This window comes from Pseudophryne corroboree, chromosome 6 (assembly GCF_028390025.1).
Source record: "Pseudophryne corroboree isolate aPseCor3 chromosome 6, aPseCor3.hap2, whole genome shotgun sequence".
NCBI lineage: Eukaryota > Metazoa > Chordata > Amphibia > Anura > Myobatrachidae > Pseudophryne > Pseudophryne corroboree.
Genome location: NC_086449.1, coordinates 112,351,824 through 112,373,164, shown reverse-complemented (window position 1 = coordinate 112,373,164; position 21,341 = coordinate 112,351,824). Strand labels below are relative to the sequence as shown.

The following is a 21,341-nucleotide window of genomic DNA, read 5'->3' as shown; positions in this document are numbered from 1 at the left end:
AGGGATGAAGGTTCGGGTTCCGGGTGTAGATCCTGGTGTCCGTGCATACAGATCTCCGAGGCGGGGGAGCAGTACTTGCAAGGGACGTATTTCCAGGGGATAAGCTCAAGTTGGAAAGCTTGTCTGCTATTCTAAAGCTTTCTTGAATTAGGAGTTCGTTTCGACTAACGTATTCTTCGTGTTTTGCCCGTGTTAGTTCTGCCAGACGACTTGTCAGCAGTGGCGTAAGTAAGCCGCTATGGCGGAACAAGGAGAAAAGCGGCTATGGCAGAAGATGCACAGTTTTGCAGTTGGGTGGAAAGTGTTGTAAACGCTATATTAGCGGTCTTCGTTCCGGAGGTGAACGACGGAGAAATAGATTTCCTCTGCTGACGCGATCTCCATCCGGGAGAAATTCAGTCATCTTCGAGAAGTTTCACAGACGGGACAAGTCTTTGAGGAATGTCGCAATTGGATATGTTGGCGTCTCGCCTCAACGAGAGGCCTCAGGGATATTGTTCCAGGTCAAGGGACACTCAAGCTATAGCAGTGGACACCCTCGTGACACCGTGGTGTTTTTAGTCGGTCTATGGGGCCTCTCCGCTTTCTGAAGGTGATAAACGTGAGATGAACAAAGGTTCAGGCGATCCTCTTGGATCCGGTTTAGCCAAGGAGGGTTTGCTATCCAGTTTTTCATGATTTACTCATAGAAGATTCCTGCTCTCTTCCTCTACGTGAGGATCTGTTACAACAGGATCAGGCCGTGTTTCAAGTCTTACCGCGGCTGCGTCTGACAGCGTGGCGGTGGAATGCTATATCCTAAGCCGAAAGGGTGTTCCCAGTGAAGTAATTTCCTCAATTCTTCAGGCTAGGAAAGAAGTAACGGCTAAGCTTTACCACCGTAGTTGGCGTAACTATGTGTCTTGGTGTGTGTCCAGGAAGGCTCCTATGGAAGACTTTCAGCTAGGTCGTTCTTATCCATACTTTACAAGCCGGTGTGGATGCGAGCCTAAAGTTGGGCTCCATTTCAGTGCAGTGTGGCCTGATAATTTCTTTACAAAAGTTTCTCTCTTGGAAAGGGGTCATGCTATTGGCTTTGACATCCGCAAGACGGATGTCGGAAGTGGTGGTTTTGTCTCACAAGAGCCTTGGTTGATCTTTCAGGTGGATAGAGAGGAATTGAGAACTCTGTTAGTTGTTCTGCCAAGAGTGGTTTCTGTTTTTCGCAGAAATCGGCCTATTTTGATGCCGGTGGTTACTTAGGCATTAGCTGATTCAAATTCTCTCGATGTAGCCAGGGATTTGAATATTTAGGTCGTCAATTTGGCTCAGTTTGGAGAAACAGAGACTCTGTTTGTCTGGTATGTTCCCAGCGTGGTTTGGGTGACTGCGTTCGGCAGTCTGTTTCACGCTGGATCTGTGATGCTATTTGGCATGTTCGTTCTACGGCTGGATTGCCGTCACCGAAGTCAGTGGAGGCCCATTCTACTGGGAAGATGGGCTCTTCTTGGGCGGATGCCCGAGGAGTCTCGGCGGTTCAACTTTGCCGAGTGGATACTTGGTCGGGTTCAAACGTTTTTGCTATGCTCTACAAGTTTGATACCCTGGCTGAGGGGGACCTTTTGTTTGCTCAATCGGTACTGCAGAGTCGTCTGCACTCTCCTGCCCGTTCTGGAGCTTTGGTATAGACCCCATGGTCCTTTCGGAATCCCCAGCATCCTCTAGGACGTATGAGAAACTAGGATTTTACTACCTACCGGTAAATCCTTTTCTCTTAGTCCGTAGAGGATGCTGGGCGCCCGTCCCAGTGCGTACTGTGTCTGCAGTTATTGGGTTTGGTTACACCTTGGTGGTGTTACTTCTCTGGTGGTTGCTGCAGTTGCTCATGCCATGGCATGCGGTGTGTTATTATTGGTTGTGTTGACACACAGGTTGTGTTACATATTTTCTCAGCATGTGGCTGTGTATTGTTCATGCCATGGGCTGGTTTTCTGTTGAATGCCACGTTCGTGGTGTGAGCTGGTATGACACTCACCGTGTTTATAAATTCTTTCCTCAAAATGTCCATCTCTCCTGGGCACAGTTTTCTAACTGAGGTCTGGAGGAGGGGCATAGAGGGAGGAGCCAGTTCACACCCAGTTTGTCTTTATAGTGTGCCCAGGCTCCTGCGGCTCCATCTATACCCCATGGTCCTTTTGGAATCCCCAGCATCCTCTACGGACTAAGAGAAGGATTTACCGGTAGGTAATAAATCCTATTATTATTTTTTTTACACTTATACAAATGGATACTAGTAAGGAGCCAATTCGGCCCCCATGCTTCAGCAACTCTGATTCCCCGATCCGCCAACTGGATCTGCTGATCAGTGGCCAGCAACGATTGGCGATCCTTCGGGGAATTGGGGAAATAAAACGTTAAAAATTCCCGATTTACAGATCCTAGGATCGGGGAATCAGGGTTTTTAAAGGTCTTTAATATTCCCGAATCCCCAACCAAGCTATGGGAGGATTGGGACATTGCAGCAATTTTATTGCTGATGTATGGGGGCCATAACACTTCTCACCTGTCCATACCCCTTGATGCTGTACATCATTGCAGCAGCACATCATACAGAGAGAGAGGAGACTGTGCGGTAGCAGTCTTCCTGGACCCTACACAGCACAGCACCCACAGCATGCGCTGGGTTAGGGAGGGAGGCTGCATCTGCCCTGCTATACAGCAGCCAGTGGTAGTGAATAGCTGAGAACGGTTACAGGGACAGGGGGAATGGCACGATCTGTCTGTATGTGATCTGATTGTGTTTTCTGTATTTATTGTTATGTCAGAGGGAGATCTGACAGAATTGTGGGTGATATGTATAGTTATTGTGGATATGAATGCAGCAATGCCTGGAGTCAGACAAGGTGCAAAATAATATTAACCAGTGTAATGAAGCAGAAATATTTAATGTAACAATGAATCCAAACAAATTAGAAACGCTCCCTAGAGTGGAAGACCCATCACTAAAATACTGACCTAATAAATACAGACCTTGCTAAATACCAAAATATGAGTAAATATTTGTAATATTTCATTAAGCATGTTGCATATAACAAAGCATACATTAATAAATAAAAAGAATATATATATTTTTTTTGGTATTCGTTTTTTTCTATTTGGTATATACATTGTTGGTTGAAACACTATATATACACCTTTTTTATTTATTTTTCTATTTATCAACATCTGTGTTTGTTTTGCCAGAATTTAGTTGATGCGTCTTCCACTGTCATCAGCATTTTTAGTTTGTTTTGATTACTTGTTACAGTAAATATTTTAAGTAACTTTGGACAAACCTTGTTGTGTGTAAGGAGGGAAAATACATGTATTAATTTTGCATGCAGGGTAAACAGTGGCTGCTTTTGCATGTAGCCCACAAATGCTGGCCAGCGATATTTGTACACAGCAATTTAGATTTGAGTTTGTATACGCCTCTCTCAAATCAAAATCTCTCTGCACAAGTACCAGCCAGTCAGCTCCTAGCTGGCATTTTTGAAACAGCCTGTAAAATCATAGTTGGAAGCTGATGGGCTAGTTCTTTATCTCTCTCCAAGTTTTGATCAAATTCCTCTTTAAGGGGGTATCCAATTACCTGCGATGAATCATCAGGAGCGAAAAACGGGCGTTTTTTGCCATTTTTCCCGATGTTTCACCGATATATTTTTTTACGGGGTATCCAATTAGATCTCCCGTGACAATAATAATAATTTGGGGCCGAAAACACACCTGTTCAGGGCACTGAGCAGGTTACACAAGCCCCGATAAGACGCAGCTTATCGGGGCTAACAGGCTAGCCCCGGGCGATATACTGCAGGTAATTGGATATCCCCCTTAGTATACTACTTGTTATTATTGCTTTGCACCTTCACTGAGTCATATGCCTGTCTTTCTGGCTGCTAGTGTCGTCAAGCCTTAGGGCCGGATGTAATGCAGCGCAAGACGGCCGGAGCTCTGAGATTCCGGCTGAATATGTACGTTTTTTTTTTAAAGCGCCAATCGTTTGCAAGGCAAAACCAGGTTGGTTTTGCCTTTGTAAATGATTTCCGCTTTAAAAAAAAAAACCTTACAAGTTCGGCCGGAAATTTGGGAGTCCCAGCCGTCTCGCAGTGCATTACATCCGGACCATAGTGTTTCAACCAGAGGGACTAAATCCACTTCTGTTTTTTGTCTGTTTGCACATGTATATTTATGCAGGAATGTATTTAGCACCATTGTACATTCTCCTGCCAATGTTTTTTTCCTACTGGCACAAATCTTTAGTTGTTAAAGATGAGTCTTAATGAGTTAATTATTTAGTTGTAGTGGTTTCTATCTGTACACACAAACTTTCAGTGACCACATTTGTCCTTGTGTGACCCTACACTAGGTGACAGATTTTGGATTTGCCAAGAGAGTCAAGGGGAGAACTTGGACTCTATGTGGGACCCCGGAATACTTGGCCCCTGAAATTATTCTTAGTAAGGTAAGTAAGGGAAAGCGTTGTAAGAGAAACGTGCACAGTACGGGGCCTGATGCTGAGCAAAAAGTGCTGGAACGTATCCTGCACCAATGTCTGACATCACATTACCTAAAGTGGAACACAATCCTCCAAACATTCTATCGCCATGTGACATTTACATTTAATGCACATAAATGAGCTTATTCATTGTCTTTTCCCATTGCTAATAGAATAAACATTTCTGACCGCAGATGGGATTTTCTGGATGCAGATCTCCGTGGGATCTGGGAGTGGTTTTACGGTCTTTGAAATATTGGAATTTCATTTAAGTGGCATGAGCTGGTACTGCCATGCCCAAAGTGCAATGTACAGTGAGCACCTGACCCATTCATTGCGCAGGCTTTCCAGAATCCATGTACTTGTATATACACCCATCAGTCATAACATTAAAACCACTGGCAGGTGAAGTGAGTCACATGGATTATCTTGTTACAATGGTACCTGTCAATGGGTGGCATATATCAGGCAGCAATTGAACAGTCATGTCTTGTGGCGTGTTCCTGGAATGCAGTGGTTAATACCTACCAATTGTGGTCCAAGAGAGGGCAGCCCGTGAACCGGCGACGGGGTCACAGGGCGATCACGGCTCATTGATACCGGTGGGGAGCTGGACAGTCTGGTCCGATCCCACAGCAGAACTACTATAACACAGATTGCTGACCGAGTTAATGCTGGCTATGATAGAAAGGTGTCGGGACACACACAGTGCATCGCAGCTTGCTGTAGAGTTCCTGTGCTGACCCATGTCCATCGCTGAGAGGGCCTACAGTTGGTACTTGAGCGTCCAAACTGGACTATGGGGCACTGGAAGAATCTTGTTTTCTCTGTGCATCCATTACCTGGGGAAGAGATGGCACTATGGGAAATAAGCAAGCCGGCGGAAGCAGTGAGATGCTTTGGGTAATGTTCTGCTTGGAAATCTTGGCGTCCGGCCATTCATGTGGATGTTACTTTGACACGTGCCACCTACGTAAACATACATTATTCTCTGATGGCAGTGGCCTCTTAGCAGAGTAATGCTTTCTGTCACACTGACAAAATGGTTCAGGAATGGTTTGAGGAACATGACAAAGAGATCAAGGTGTTGACTTGGCCTCCAAATTCCCCAGATCTCAATACAACGGAGCATCTGTGGGTTATGCTGGAAAAACAAGTCTGAGCCATGGAGGCCCCACCTCACAACTTACAGGACTTAACCACTTGCATGGTGTGGTCGCATCAGATGCAACCACAGCAGGCTGGGCTTTCCCTGACATGGCATCTGATGCGACCAGTCAGAAACGCCTTCCTGCAGCTGCTGCTCCTCACAGAGGGACCACCCAGCACCTCTGCTTCCTGGTTTCCTCCCCCAGTGCCTGCTGTGCAGCCAATCACTGCTGATAGGGCAGCCCAGCAGCACCACCCACCCAGTGATTAGCTGCTGCTGCTGGGGAAATGTGAGATAGCCGCCCTCGCTTTCCCAGTGTACACCTGGCGACTGCAGAAGAATAGCCGCCTGGAAAAATTTTAAATGTGATGGTCTTCATGTTCCAGTCATCGGTGGACCGATATACCGGCCATCGATATTTAAAGCAATCTTTATTAAAAATTTAAAAAAATCAGTTTTGTGCGTTTTTGGAATCCATATTATCCAGTTAAGTGGTTAAAGGCTCTAAGGTTCCAGATACCATACAACACCTTTGGAGGTCAGTGTTCTCCCCAGAAATTCCCCGAAGCCAGTTGGCACCATGAGGCAGCTGGGAGGGACACCAACCCTGTTTTCAGTACACAGCAGTCAAACTCTTCCTTGGAGAAATATTTTGTTGCATTAACGTGGACATCCATGTGCCTTTTATAGGGACGGTGTGTCAGTGACATTATGGAGTATTCATACTCTGACAAGTAATTTGTCTAAAGGCCCATACACACTGGGCGATTTTGGCCTCAAAATCGTTAATTTTGACAGTTTGAAACGATTTTGAGGTCAAAGTTTACCAGTGTGTATGGGCTAGCGACAAACGACTGGCGATGATGCGCGCTCCCGCATCATCGCCAGCGAGGTGCTCCGTCGGATGATGGTTCCTTTTCCAGCCATCATCACTCAGTGTGTACGGCTGCGAGGGATGATGGCTTGATAGAAGAACCATCATCTGCCCGCCGGACCCACCCTGTTCTCGCCTGAAGTCCCACCTGCTCCAGCGCCGCAGTCCCGCCTGCTCAGCCCGTAACCGCACGGAGACGCAGCGGCACGGATCAGTAAAGTGAGTCGCTGGCGCTGCTTAAAGTTGTGATACTGGGTTATATACATTGCTGGCATAGGCCAGCAATGTGTATATACAGTACCACTGCCCACCAATGTTTATTTAATGCTTTTTTTATTTAAGCCAGTAATAAATACATTGCTGGCACAGGTATATATTACTGGCACCACTGCCCACCAATGTTAATGTATAATATCTACATAATATATAAATTGCGGGCCCCCTTTGTACACATTGCGGCAGCAGTCCCCCTTTGTACACATTGCGGCAGCAGTCCCCCTTTGTACACATTGCGGCAGCAGTCCCCCTTTGTACACATTGCGGCAGCAGTCCCCCTTTGTACACATTGCGGCAGCAGTCCCTCCTTTTTAGACGGCAGCAGTCCCTCCTTTTTAGACGGCAGCAGTCCCTCCTTTTTAGACGGCAGCAGTCCCTCCTTTTTAGACGGCAGCAGTCCCTCCTTTTTACAATGGCTCATGCTCCCACCCTTGTAATTGAAAACCCAGCCCATTATGTAAATAGCCTTTCTAATGAAAGATTTTCAGCAAAGTCTTTCGCCTCCTGAAAATCTCTTGCTCTTTGGGAAAATAGCTCAGTGTGTATGCCAGAGGTTCCCAAACTGTGTGCTGTGGCTCCCTGGGGTGCCTCGGGACACTTGCAGGGTTACCCTGGGTTGGTGGTCCAGGACCAATTCAAATTATTCATGGTCAATATAATAGGCAAAACCAATGCTGGTAGCTGCCAGTCATAAAATATGTGGCCAAACAGAAGCAAATCTCGTCCCTCACCACACAACTGACCCTAAGGATGACATATAAACGCGATCTACTTTAATGTAATATTTTATTTCTAAATTTCTCAATAAGAAAAAGAAAAATTCTGATATTCTAGGATGCTGTAATTCAAAAAAGTTTGGAAACCGCTGGTGTATGCACTACTTTGGGTGAAAGATATACCTTTCACAGATGTTGTCAGTCTTTTGAAATGAAAATCTCCTAGTGTGTATGGGTCTTAAGGTCACCATTTGCCAAGGCTTGTGCTACCCTGGCAACAGTGCTTTGCGATTGGTCACACATCTGCAGAGCGCTGTGAGATGTAATCTGTTGACCCTATCCTGTGGTAATGACTGTGTTCCATAGGACAACTATGTTCTGTTCTCTTCCAACAGCCTGCTTCAGCATGCATAGGCAGTCCCATGTGGAGGCTAGTGCAGTTGTCTCTTCGGGGACCGGAAATCAGAGCCTAGTACAGTTACATCTTCAGGGACTGGGAAACGTTAGTTAGTGTTGAGGGGTGAGTGCAGTTGGTCCTGTTACATATGATCATAAAGTTCTTTAAGCAGTGTAGCCTTGTTGAAATAATACACATACCAGTCTGGGGTGATTCTGTTGATCCACAATATATTTCCCTTTTCTCTATCGTCCTAAGTGGATGCTGGGGTTCCTGAAAGGACCATGGGGAATAGCGGCTCCGCAGGAGACAGGGCACAAAAGTAAAGCTTTTACAGGTCAGGTGGTGTGTACTGGCTCCTCCCCCCATGACCCTCCTCCAGACTCCAGTTAGATTTTTGTGCCCGGCCGAGAAGGGTGCAATTCTAGGTGGCTCTCCTAAAGAGCTGCTTAGAGAAAGTTTAGCTTAGGTTTTTTATTTTACAGTGATTCCTGCTGGCAACAGGATCACTGCAACGAGGGACAGAGGGGAGAAGAAGTGAACTCACCTGCGTGCAGGATGGATTGGCTTCTTGGCTACTGGACATGAAGCTCCAGAGGGACGATCACAGGTACAGCCTGGATGGTCACCGGAGCCGCGCCGCCGGCCCCCTCGCAGATGCTGAAGCAAGAAGAGGTCCAGAATCGGCGGCTGAAGACTCCTGCAGTCTTCTAAAGGTAGCGCACAGCACTGCAGCTGTGCGCCATTTTCCTCTCAGCACACTTCACACGGCAGTCACTGAGGGTGCAGGGCGCTGGGGGGGGGGCGCCCTGGGAGGCAAATGAAAACCTTTAAAAAGGCTAAAAATACCTCACATATAGCCCCAGAGGCTATATGGAGATATTTACCCCTGCCTAAATGTACTAAATAGCGGGAGACGAGCCCACCGAAAAAGGGGCGGGGCCTATCTCCTCAGCACACGGCGCCATTTTCTGTCACAGCTCCGCTGGTCAGGAAGGCTCCCAGGTCTCTCCCCTGCACTGCACTACAGAAACAGGGTATAACAGAGAGGGGGGGCATAATAAATGGCAATATATTAATATAAAAGCAGCTATAAGGGAGCACTTAATCATAAGGCTATCCCTGTCATATATAGCGCTTTTTGGTGTGTGCTGGCAGACTCTCCCTCTGTCTCCCCAAAGGGCTAGTGGGTCCTGTCTTCGTATAGAGCATTCCCTGTGTGTCTGCTGTGTGTCGGTACGTGTGTGTCGACATGTATGAGGACGTTATTGGTGTGGAGGCGGAGCAATTGCCAAATATGAGGATGTCACCTCCTAGGGGGTCGACACCAGAATGGATGCCTTATTTGTGGAATTACGGGATAGCGTCAACTCGCTTAAGCAGTCGTTTGCCGACATGAGGCGGCCGGACACTCAATTAGTGCCTGTCCAGGCGCCTCAAACACCGTCAGGGGCTGTAAAACGCCCTTTGCCTCAGTCGGTCGACACAGACCCAGACACAGGCACTGATTCCGGTGGTGAAGGTGACGAATCAACCGTATTTTCCAGAAGGGCCACACGCTATATGATTTTGGCAATAAAGGAGATGTTACATTTAGCTGATACTACAGGTACCACTAAACAGGGTATTATGTGGGGTGTGAAAAAACTACCAGTAGTTTTTCCCGAATCAGAAGAATTAAATGACGTGTGTGATGAAGCGTGGGGTGCCCCCGATAAAAAAACTGCTAATTTCCAAGAAGTTATTGGCTTTATACCCTTTCCCGCCAGAGGTTAGGGAGCGCTGGGAAACACCTCCTAGGGTGGACAAAGCGCTAACACGCTTATCAAAACAAGTGGCGTTACCCTCTCCTGAGACGGCCGCACTTAAAGATCCATCAGATAGGAGGATGGAAAATATCCAAAAAGGTATATACACACATGCAGGTGTTATACTACGACCAGCTATTGTGACTGCCTGGATGTGCAGTGCTGGGGTAGTTTGGTCAGAGTCCCTGATCGAAAATATTGATACCCTGGACAGGGACAATATTTTACTGTCGTTAGAACAAATAAAGGATGCATTTCTTTATATGCGTGATGCACAGAGAGATATCTGCACACTGGCATCACGGGTAAGTGCTATGTCCAATTCGGCCAGAAGAGCTTTATGGACACGACAGTGGACAGGCGATGCGTAGAGGGGTTATTTGGGGTCGGTCTATCGGATTTGGTGGCCACGGCTACGGCCGGGAAATCCACCTTTCTACCTCAAGTCACTCCCCAACAGAAAAAGGCACCGACTTTTCAACCGCAGCCCTTTCGTTCGTTCAAAAATAAGAGAGCAAAGGGCTATTCATATCTGCCACGAGGCAGAGGACGAGGGAAGAGACAGCAACAGGCAGCTCCTTCCCAGGAACAGAAGCCCTCCCCGGCTTCTACAAAAGCCTCAGCATGACGCTGGGGCTTCGCAAGCGGACTCGGGGGCGGTAGGCGGTCGTCTCAAGAATTACAGCGCGCAGTGGGCTCACTCGCAGGTAAATCCCTGGATCCTGCAGATAATATCTCAGGGGTACGGGTTGGAATTAGAGACAGAGCCACCTCGCCGTTTCCTGAAGTCTGCTTTACCAACGTCCCCCTCCGAAAGGGAGACGGTTTTGGAAGCCATTCACAAGCTGTATTCGCAGCAGGTGATAGTCAAGGTACCTCTTCTACAACAAGGGAAGGGGTATTATTCCACTCTATTTGTGGTACCGAAGCCGGATGGTTCGGTAAGGCCTATTCTAAATCTGAAGTCCTTGAACCTGTACATAAAGAAGTTCAAGTTCAAGATGGAGTCACTCAGAGCAGTGATAGCGAACCTGGAAGAAGGGGACTTTATGGTATCCTTGGACATCAAGGATGCGTATCTCCACGTTCCAATTTACCCCTCACACCAGGGGTACCTCAGGTTCGTTGTACAAAACTGTCACTATCAGTTTCAGACGCTGCCGTTTGGTTTGTCCACGGCACCTCGGGTCTTTACAAAGGTAATGGCCGAGATAATATTTCTTCTTCGAAGAAAAGGCGTATTAATTATCCCATACTTGGACGATCTCCTAATAAGGGCAAGGTCCAGAGAACAGCTAGAGATGGGTTTAGCACTATCTCAAGAGGTGCTAAAGCAGCACGGATGGATTCTGAATATTCCAAAATCCCAATTAATGCCGACAACTCGTCTGCTGTTCCTGGGGATGATTCTGGACACAGTTCAGAAAAAGGTTTTTCTTCCCGAGGAAAAAGCCAAGGAGTTATCTGACCTGGTCAGGAACCTCCTAAAACCAGGAAAGGTGTCTGTACATCAATGCACAAGAGTCCTGGGAAAAAATGGTAGCTTCTTACGAAGCAATCCCTTTCGGCAGATTCCATGCAAAGGGATCTGTTGGACAAATGGTCAGGGTCGCATCTTCAGATGCACCTGCGGATAACCCTGTCGCCGAGGACAAGGGTATCCCTTCTGTGGTGGTTGCAGGAGGCTCATCTATTGGAGGGCCGCAGATTCGGCATACAGGATTGGATCCTGGTGACCACGGATGCCAGCCTGAGAGGCTGGGGAGCAGTCACACAGGGAAGAAATTTCCAGGGAGTGTGGTCGAGCCTGAAAAAGTCTCTTCACATAAGCATTCTGGAACTAAGAGCAATCTACAATGCTCTAAGCCAGGCGGAACCTCTGCTTCAAGGAAGACCGGTGTTGATCCAGTCGGACAACATCACGACAGTCGCCCATGTAAACAGACAGGGCGGCACAAGAAGCAGGAGGGCAATGGCAGAAGCTGCCAGGATCCTTCGCTGGGCGGAGAATCACGTAATAGCACTGTCAGCAGTATTCATCCCGGGCGTGGACAACTGGGAAGCAGACTTCCTCAGCAGACACGACCTTCACCCGGGAGAGTGGGGACTTCATCCAGAAGTTTTCCACATGCTATTAAACCGTTGGGTAAAACCAATGGTGGACATGATGGCGTCTCGCCTCAACAAAACACTGGACAGGTATTGCGCCAGGTCAAGAGATCCGCAGGCAATAGCTGTGGACGCGCTGGTAACACCTTGGGTGTACCAGTCGGTATATGTGTTTCCTCCTCTGCCTCTCATACCAAAGGTATTGAGGATTATACGGCAAAGAGGAGTAAGACTAGTGGCTCCGGTTTGGCCAAGAAGGACTTGGTACCCGGAACTTCAAGAGATGGTCACGGACGATCCGTGGCCTCTACCTCTGAGAAGGGACCTGCTGCAGCAGGGTCCCTGTCTTTTTCAAGACTTACCGCGGCTGCGTTTGACGGCATGGCGTTTGAATGCCAGATCCTAAAAGGAAAAGGCATTCCAGAAGAAGTCATTCCTACCTTGATTAAAGGCAAGGAAGGAAGTCACCGCGAAGCATTATCACCGTAATTGGCGAAAATATGTTGAGTGGTGCGACCAGCGGAGTGCTCCGATGGAGGAATTTCAACTGGGTCGTTTCCTACATTTCCTGCAATCAGGATTGTCTATGGGTCTCAAATTGGGATCTATTAAGGTTCAAATTTCGGCCCTATCAATATTCTTCCAAAAAGAATTGGCCTCAGTCCCTGAGGTCCAGATTTTTATCAAAGGAGTACTGCATATACAGCCTCCTGTGGTGCCTAAGGTGGCACCGTGGGATCTAAATGTAGTTTTAGATTTCCTCAAATCCAATTGGTTTGAACCACTAAAGAATGTGGATTTAAAATATCTCACATGGAAAGTGACTATGTTACTGACCCTGGCTTCGGCCGGGAGAGTATCTGAACTGGCGGCTTTATCTTATAAAAGCCTTTATTTAATTTTCCATTCGACATAGGGCAGAGCTGCGGACGCGTCCGCATCTTCTCCCTAAGGTGGTATCAGCGTTTCACCTGAACCAGCCTATTGTAGTGCCTGCGGCTACAGACGACTTGAAGGACTCCAAGTTGTTGAACGTTGTCAGAGCCTTAAAAATATACATTTAAAGGACGGCTGGAGTCAGAAAATCTGACTCGCTGTTTATACTGTATGCACCCAACAAGTTGGGTGCACCTGCTTCTAAGCAGTCGATTGCTCGTTGGATTTGGAACAAAATTCAACTTGTACATTCTGTGGCAGGCCTGCCACAGCCTAAATCTGTTAAGGCCCATTCCACAAGGAAGGTGGGCTCATCTTGGGCGGCTGCCCGAGGGGTCTCGGCATTACAACTCTGCCGAGCTGCTACGTGGTCAGGGGAGAACACGTTTGTAAAATTTTACAAATTTGATACCCTGGCAAAGGAGGACCTGGAGTTCTCTCATTCGGTGCTGCAGAGTCATCCGCACTCTCCCGCCCGTTTGGGAGCTTTGGTATAATCCCCATGGTCCTTTCAGGAACCCCAGCATCCACTTAGGACGATAGAGAAAATAAGAATTTACTTACCGATAATTCTATTTCTCGGAGTCCGTAGTGGATGCTGGGCGCCCATCCCAAGTGCGGATTATCTGCAATACTTGTACATAGTTATTGTTAACTAATTCGGGTTATTGTTTAGGAAGCCATCTTTCAGAGGCTCCTCTGTTATCATACTGTTAACTGGGTTTAGATCACAAGTTGTACGGTGTGATTGGTGTGGCTGGTATGAGTCTTACCCGGGATTCAAAAATCCTCCCTTATTGTGTACGCTCGTCCGGGCACTGTACCTAACTGGAGTCTGGAGGAGGGTCATGGGGGGAGGAGCCAGTACACACCACCTGACCTGTAAAAGCTTTACTTTTGTGCCCTGTCTCCTGCGGAGCCGCTATTCCCCATGGTCCTTTCAGGAACCCCAGCATCCACTACGGACTCCGAGAAATAGAATTATCGGTAAGTAAATTCTTATTATTTCATCTTCAGCCAATAGATGAACCAATTTGCATAGGGCTATGCACCACACACGAGACTTGCATGTTATACTGTATGTTGCCCCAGAGTTTCTGGTCTTTCCTCCCTCTAATGCAGAAGAGAGGTCCGCTGCACAGGTGAAAACACCCACAGTCTATTCATGAGAGAGCATAATCCAGTCATTCTTTGCAATTCTCATCATACTCCAGTCTTTCAGTTGCCTTATGTCTTTCTTTTGACACATGCACATTGGTTCCTAGTCAGGATGGATTCTGTGATTGAGCCGCAGCGGAACTCTGGCACAGCTCTGCTTCCCGAATATGAATGGATGTGTGCGTATGAGAATGGCTACTTTAGTTGTTAAGTGGCTAGTCTAGTGTGTGGCTCTTACCTGTGAGTTATAAGGGAAGGAATGCGAGTAGGCGTGTGATTCTATACACAGATCAGAGAAGGACCCCACGCCCTCATAGACTGAACTCCGAGTGCTAGTCATGGCAGCAGCTTCGCTAAGCACATCCTGCCCGTCTGTGTTACCTGCGTGTATAGGCAATCACAGCATTAGCGCTGAGTTATACATCGTCTGTAAATGTGATTTATAGATGAATAACTGATATGGGGTTTCTGAAGAGATTACTATCCGCATATCTCAGACTACTGTATTACAATTTCCTAGTCCAGCTCCCTTTCTCAGTACCGCTAGGATCCCTTTATGGAATAATGGCCCTCATTCCGAGTTGTTCGCTCGCTAGCTGCTTTTAGCAACATTGCACACGCTAAGCCGCCGCCCTCTGGGAGTGTATCTTAGCTTGGCAGAATTGCGATCGAAAGATTAGCAGAATTGCGAATAGAAATTTCTTAGCAGTTTCTGAGTAGCTCCAGACTTACTCCTACATTGCGATCAGTTCAGTCAGTTTCGATTCTGGTTTGACGTAACAAACACACCCAGCATTCGCCCAGACACTCCCCCGTTTCTTCAGACACTCCCGCGTTTTTCCCAGAAACGCCAGTGTTTTTTCGCACACTCCCAGAAAACAGGCAGTTTCCGCCCAGAAACACCCACTTCCTGTCAATCACACTACGATCACCAGAACGATGAAAAAGCTTCGTTATGCCGTGAGTAAAATACCTAACTTTTGTGTAAAATAACTAAGCGCATGCACTCTGCGAACCTTGCGCATGCGCAGTAAGCGACGTATCGCATTATAGCGAAAATCGTCAACGAGCGAACAACTCTGAATGACCCCCATTATGTTTACCCTCACAAATGGTCATAATGCTGGACTTCAATTAATCAGCTTTTGTAGATGTATATCGTTTTCTAATGAGCAATACGTAGACAATACTTTCAGTATAATTTTTTTCCTTAAACGGAACATGACATTAACATTAATAAACCCATTTAGTTGTACATATTGTACTTTGTGAGAGCTGGACACTGGTATTTCCTGTTGATATGACCACACGGGAGAACACACAATAGATACAGATAACATACCACAGAGGGACAGCGGAGCAATAGACGCATGCCCATGCCAATTGTTTAACTCTCACATCCATATACAGGATAGTGTTATTACCACTTGCCTGGCTGCGACCACGCCAGACTGGACTTTCCCTGACATGGTTACATTGATGCAGTCAGTCAGAAATGCCTACTGGGTGGTTGCTGGAAGAGAACCTTCCAGCAGCCGCCATTCTCAGAGAGACCTCACATCACCTGTGCCCCCATGGCTCCTCCCTCCAGTGTGTGCTGATTACTGCTGGCCACAGTGATCGGCCAGTCAGCGGCAACCCCCACCCAGCGGCTGCAGAGAGAAGCAGCCCTCGGCCTCACCGTGTAAAGCCGTGATGTCCAATCCTCAAGGGTCTGATAATTTTTAAATAATATAAAAAATAAATATTAATGTTTTAGACAAAAAAAAACACATTTTGTTAATATATAAAAAAAATCACTTTGGATAAGATTTAAATAGATTTTCTTATACTATTTCAGTGATTAAAAATAAAGACAAGTTTTGAACGTGTTTTGGAAAAATCTGTTAACCGTTGAAGTGGTCAATAGTATTCCATGTTTCTCGTCTCACTGCCACTATCTCCTACTGTCTCTTAAGGTTATTCACGATGTCTGTATGACAATGCAGGATGTTTGAATTTACTAGATGGATACACAGGGAAACAATGTTTTAATTTCTGTGTTTGTTGGAATTATAGAACAACGGTGACTGGGTTATTTACTAATAGTCCAATTACTCTCGTTCTGCCAATAAATGTTGTAGTCCGTTATGAGCAGCAGATATTATCTAGACGAGTGTTCTAACACGGCAGGGACAGGCCTGATGTTTTTTAACCATTATAATAGCTGATATCACACAGTGACGGCGATGTTGACATGTTGCAGAGGGACAGTGGATGAATATGTGAAATACATCTACACATAGCAGATAATTACCTGCCATTGATTCATTCATATTCAGCCGTACCATAGAGCATAGCATACCCTCCAGCAATATTATTATTCTCTTTTATTTATATGGTACCACAAGGGGTCTGCAGCACCCATTACAGAGTACATAAACACATGAGCAAAACAAGAAAAAAGTACTTGCGGTTTGGGACAATATAGGACCAAGTACAAGGTATATACAGAAAACCAGGGGTTAGGTGCCATCAAGGGGGTTGATTGAGACCTGATCGCTGCTGTACGTTTTCGCACCAATCAGGTACTAACTGCATTTATATGCACTGCAATGCGCACGCTCGTATGACAACAACGAGGGGCATCGCCGGTCAGTGACGGGGTGGTGTGAAAAATCTGATCACATGGCCGTTCGCAAGGTGATTGACAGTAGGAGGCCATTTGTGGGTGGTAAGTGACTGTTTATTGGGAGTGTGACAGGAGGAGGCCATTTGTGGGTGGTAAGTGACCGTTTATTGGGAGTGTCTGGAAAAACGCAGGCGTGCCCAAGCGTTTTCAAGGGGATAATACTACTACACTTTTGTTCTCTTTGCTTACTCTCTCCACTCCCATTGTGGGCTTCCCTCTCCTCCTGTCTCTCTCCCATTCCATCTAGAGGGTGCAGGGAAGTAGTGTCATGGGACTAAGGTTGCTATGGAAGCGTTGGAGAAACTTCTGTTTTCTCATGGAAGCACGATCACTCTCTATCTCTTCGTATGGACTTTACAGTATACTGGGACTGCCAATAGCTGTTTTGCCCTATGATGTTTGAATCTCTACTGATAGCACCTGGCCGTCACCAGGCTGCCTATATAGAGATTACAGCTTTCTTTGGAAAGCGTTAGTACGCTGCAGGCAATAGGGGCCTGTATTGCAAAGGGAACATAGATAATATATACAAGGCAGCAGTCCCACTCCGTGTCACTCTGCTTTCAGTAGACAAATCCACTGGACCTGCAGCGTTGAAGGGCGCAGGCTCATTGGTGGTAGCAAGAAAATGCTGCATGTAAACGTTGTACATCCCCAGTGTTGGGGGGGTTCCCACCACTTGACTAATAGATTTTTTTACTTGCTGATAAATCCTATTCTTTGAGACCAAATGAGATGGGAAACAGACTTTCCAAGCCTGGTTTGGGTTTGTCTTATTCGGCTGAATGTTTGGACATGGCCTCTGCTTCAGACATGTGATATTTCTCCAAAAACTATAGATGCAGTAATTAGTGTGTCCATAAGGGGGCATGGTCTCAAAAAGAAATGGATGTGCAATATTTGGACCTACTTAAGATGTGTGCATATCTTAGGGTGTGATACATATAGATTACCTATATTTGTTATGATGTGTCTTAAGCCTATATTGAAGAAAAACATTGAAATTGAAACCGCAGTTTTGAGGTTTATGGTAACAAAAAAGTAATTTACAATAATAAAAAAATAAAGGATTCAGTGGACCCAGCACTTGACTCTTGAGCGTAATATGTTTCTTGCTGAAAATAATGGCATTTATTATGTTCTTGTTTCCTTAGGGGTATAATAAGGCCGTGGACTGGTGGGCTTTGGGTGTCCTGATTTATGAGATGGCTGCAGGTTATCCACCATTCTTTGCTGATCAACCTATTCAGATCTATGAAAAGATTGTATCTGGGAAGGTATTGGATCCATCTTTCTGTCTTTATACGGTTGCATTTTTACATTAATCTCCTGCTACTTATCTTTTCATCTGCTACCATTTTCCCTTTGTTAACTTTTCCACTTGCCCTTGTGTCATCAAGTCTTGACTTGATGATCTCTCTTTCGTTCTTCCAGGTCCGCTTCCCCTCTCATTTCAGTTCTGATTTGAAGGATCTACTCAGAAACCTTTTGCAGGTTGATCTTACCAAACGATTTGGGAACCTGAAGAACGGTGTGACAGACATCAAAGGCCATAAATGGTTCAGCACCACAGACTGGATTGCAGTCTATCAAAAAAAGGTATAGGACAAACTGAAAAAGTGGGTTAATAGAAAACAAAGTATAATGGGAAATAGGGTAATTTAATGTTCTCAGAAGTTTTCCAGAGGGGTTACAAAAGCCTGGGAAATGAAATCCTAGAGGTACTACAGGTTATGGTGCCCGACAATGTCTGTTTGGAGTGCTTAGAAATGGAGCCCATGTTAAGACACATAAGTAAATGATGACATTTTACCAAAGCCGCTCCTTACCACAAAATGTTTCTTCTCCTCCTCTTTTGTCCATTCCGCGCAACCCACTCCATTTCATTTCTTCAGTATTCACTGATTTTCTGTGTTTCAGGTTGAGGCCCCATTCATACCGAAGTGCAAGGGCCCAGGTGACACCAGTAACTTTGATGACTATGAAGAAGAAGAGATCAGAGTTTCCATAACAGATAAGTGCGCCAAAGAATTCTCTGAGTTCTGAGGAGCACAGTGACAGCAGGAGCCATTACCTAAGACCTCCCGCAATCAAGAGAGACCGATGGAGAGAAAGCCGCTGACCGGCACAAAAACTTCTCCTTCCCTTTCACACTACCCACCTCTCTAGCTTTTATTAGTGGTGCAGAATCGACTTGGCGGCCATCTTATTTTATCCTGGATCTGGTGGTGCTGGTTTCGATTGGTCCTGGAGATCCCCGGTCTCTGTCATCCCCACTTCCCTCACACTTTTGCTTCTCTCCTTGACAGATCAGAGGGGCCAAGAAAGTTATTTAAATGTGACTGGTTCCTCTAGGGTGGAGTCAGAACCTTAGGGGCAGGGCCATATCTCTCAGGGGTGTGGCCTATGTTATTATTATTTGTTTATTTTTTTTAACCATTTTCATCCGAAGAGCTTGGCTACTGGTTTTTAATCATTTAGTTTACATAGTTTATAAATATTGAACTGTTTTAATCTGACTTCTCTTCCCTGCCACTCACTGTCCTGTTGCCCAGCTTTCCCCGTGCTAGAATGACTTTTAAACTGAAAGTGCCAGTTTTTACCCCCACCTCACACCACTGTTTAGTTCACGAATCCACGTTTTTGCCTCTGGGTTTAACCCCTTCTCCCATCATTAATGCCATGCAATTCTTCCGGTATGTTCTCTCATACCATATTGGTTGTCTACAAAAAATACTTCCTTACTAGGCATTAGACAGTAGTTATGGGAAAGAAAACAAACCTCTGCCTTGCCCACTCATCAGAATGAAGTTTTAAAAATGAGATGGCCCCCACTGTGGGTTTTGTGGGGTTTTCATGAGACACACAGGCGGAATATCATTTGTTAGGTGAGGCAGTTATTCAGTTTTATATAGCTGTGATGATGTGCAGCATCAAGGACAAGAAGCCAGCTACCAAGAGGAACCTCTTCCCATCTACCACCCCACTACAGTAATGTTCTCAGCGAAACACTTAATGGGGTTTGTAGGCAATAAGACACTATTGTTATCCTGACGTAATGACAGGAATACTTAGCCAATACTGTATGTGTATGAGCTGCCTCTTTGTCCTTTTCTGGAGAATTATAACCAATTTAGAAGGGCAATAAGACACTCGTGCTATGCTGTTGGCTTCTGTTAGGGTTATTTTCACCCAGCCCACTACAAAGTGCCTTATTGTCCCAATAACCGTGTTAACGAAGAGCAATGAGTGCATTAAGTCCGTCTAGTCATCCAGTGCTTACCTAGGCCAAGGACAGTGGAAGGACAGGAATGAAGTGAGCCATGCCTGAAGGTGGGCTTAATTGTATTGTATAAAGATCCACAGCAGGGTTTTACTGGCTTACAGGGTTAGATGGAGGTTTCTTTCCATCTGACCAGCACTAGAGGTACTGTTTTTATTGAAATTGGTGAAATGTGTTGTGTTGTCCACCTTTTAGTGATAAAAGCACTAAAATCTATTTATATCATGCCTAAATGTTGCTGGGGCAGCATCTTTTTAGGGAATATTGTTGGTAAGTCTAAACCAGAGCTCTACCGATTTGGAGACATTGGATAGGTCTATCTCCTATCCATAGAGCCTGAGACTTGTTTCTCAGTTTCCATCCCAAATACATGGCTGTAGAATCAGACTTTTTGAAGTGTTAAGAATTGCAATAGGACACTCATGAAATGGGAATGTGCAGCTATGTAGAAATAATGCTGTGGAAGGTTATCTTTCCCCTAAAGTGTAACCGTATCATGTAATTTAACTCTAAATCCAAACAACCATAATTGAAATTGTTCTGTTCGATGCTGGTTTTTAAAACCAGGTTCAGCATGGACTATAGGTCAGGGTTCTGGGGCCGTACTCACCTGATGTCACTGCTCAGTACTGTATTGTCTGCAACACTATTCCTTGTTCGTTAAAAAAGGCCCCGGCTGTGAAGAACTTTGTATGGAAAGTCCAATTTAAGGGCCTTGTGAAATCTAAGAATGGTGAAGGTAGTGACACTTGAAAATTAGGACACACCGTCCCAACCTATCTATAACATGACAAGTGGAAGTGGGCTGGCTTATTACAGTCATAGATGGTGAGGGAAGCGGTATAATTTGGGGGCAGATATGTGAATTTCAAATGCGTATTCACTTACACAAAAAAATATATATATATATATATATATATATATATATATATATATATATATATATATATATATACACATTAATTATATACACATTCACTTCTTACATGTGTTATACTGTAAACATTTGAAACAAATTACCAATAAAGTTTTGTTTAAAAAAAAAAAAAAATTCTCTTATTATTATTATTATTATTAAACCCGTAAGAAAGGGGTGTAAAATGTAATATACATTATGTAATGGATTCTGAAATTAAGGAACAAGTATGATTTGTGTCTTCGCCGCTAAATTTAAGGTGGCAGTCCTAAGGCAAATCCAACCTTATAACTGATTGCCGCTTTAGGTTTAGCTGTAAACGCTCTAATATCACACTGGTTCCTTCAACCTGGAACTCCCATTGTCTTGGTTTTTTTGTTATTCCTTCTTGGATTAATTTATACTTTATTATTCCCAAAATTGACATTTTTTTAAGATTGGCTTTATTTAAAAACTGCTAATCGTAACAAATAGTAAGGAATATACATATGCAAAGGTTTTTCACTGCAAGAGGTATTTGATATATGCCCGGGA

The 21,341-nt window shown here is 45.3% G+C and overlaps 1 protein-coding gene across 3 annotated transcripts in view; it reads left to right on the top strand.

Moving 5' to 3' along the window:
* The window catches only part of LOC134936590 (cAMP-dependent protein kinase catalytic subunit alpha), a 107,889-nt gene extending 87,071 nt beyond the window's left edge, over positions 1-20,818 (top strand). For all 3 annotated transcript variants that reach the window (XM_063931696.1, XM_063931695.1, XM_063931694.1), the window contains 4 exons: positions 4,385-4,480; positions 17,763-17,885; positions 18,043-18,207; positions 18,529-20,818. In XM_063931696.1, coding sequence (XP_063787766.1) covers positions 4,385-4,480; positions 17,763-17,885; positions 18,043-18,207; positions 18,529-18,654 — 510 coding nt within the window. In that variant the 3' untranslated portion in view covers positions 18,655-20,818. The remainder of the gene's footprint in view (positions 1-4,384; positions 4,481-17,762; positions 17,886-18,042; positions 18,208-18,528) is intronic.
* Positions 20,819-21,341: the final 523 nt, after the last annotated feature.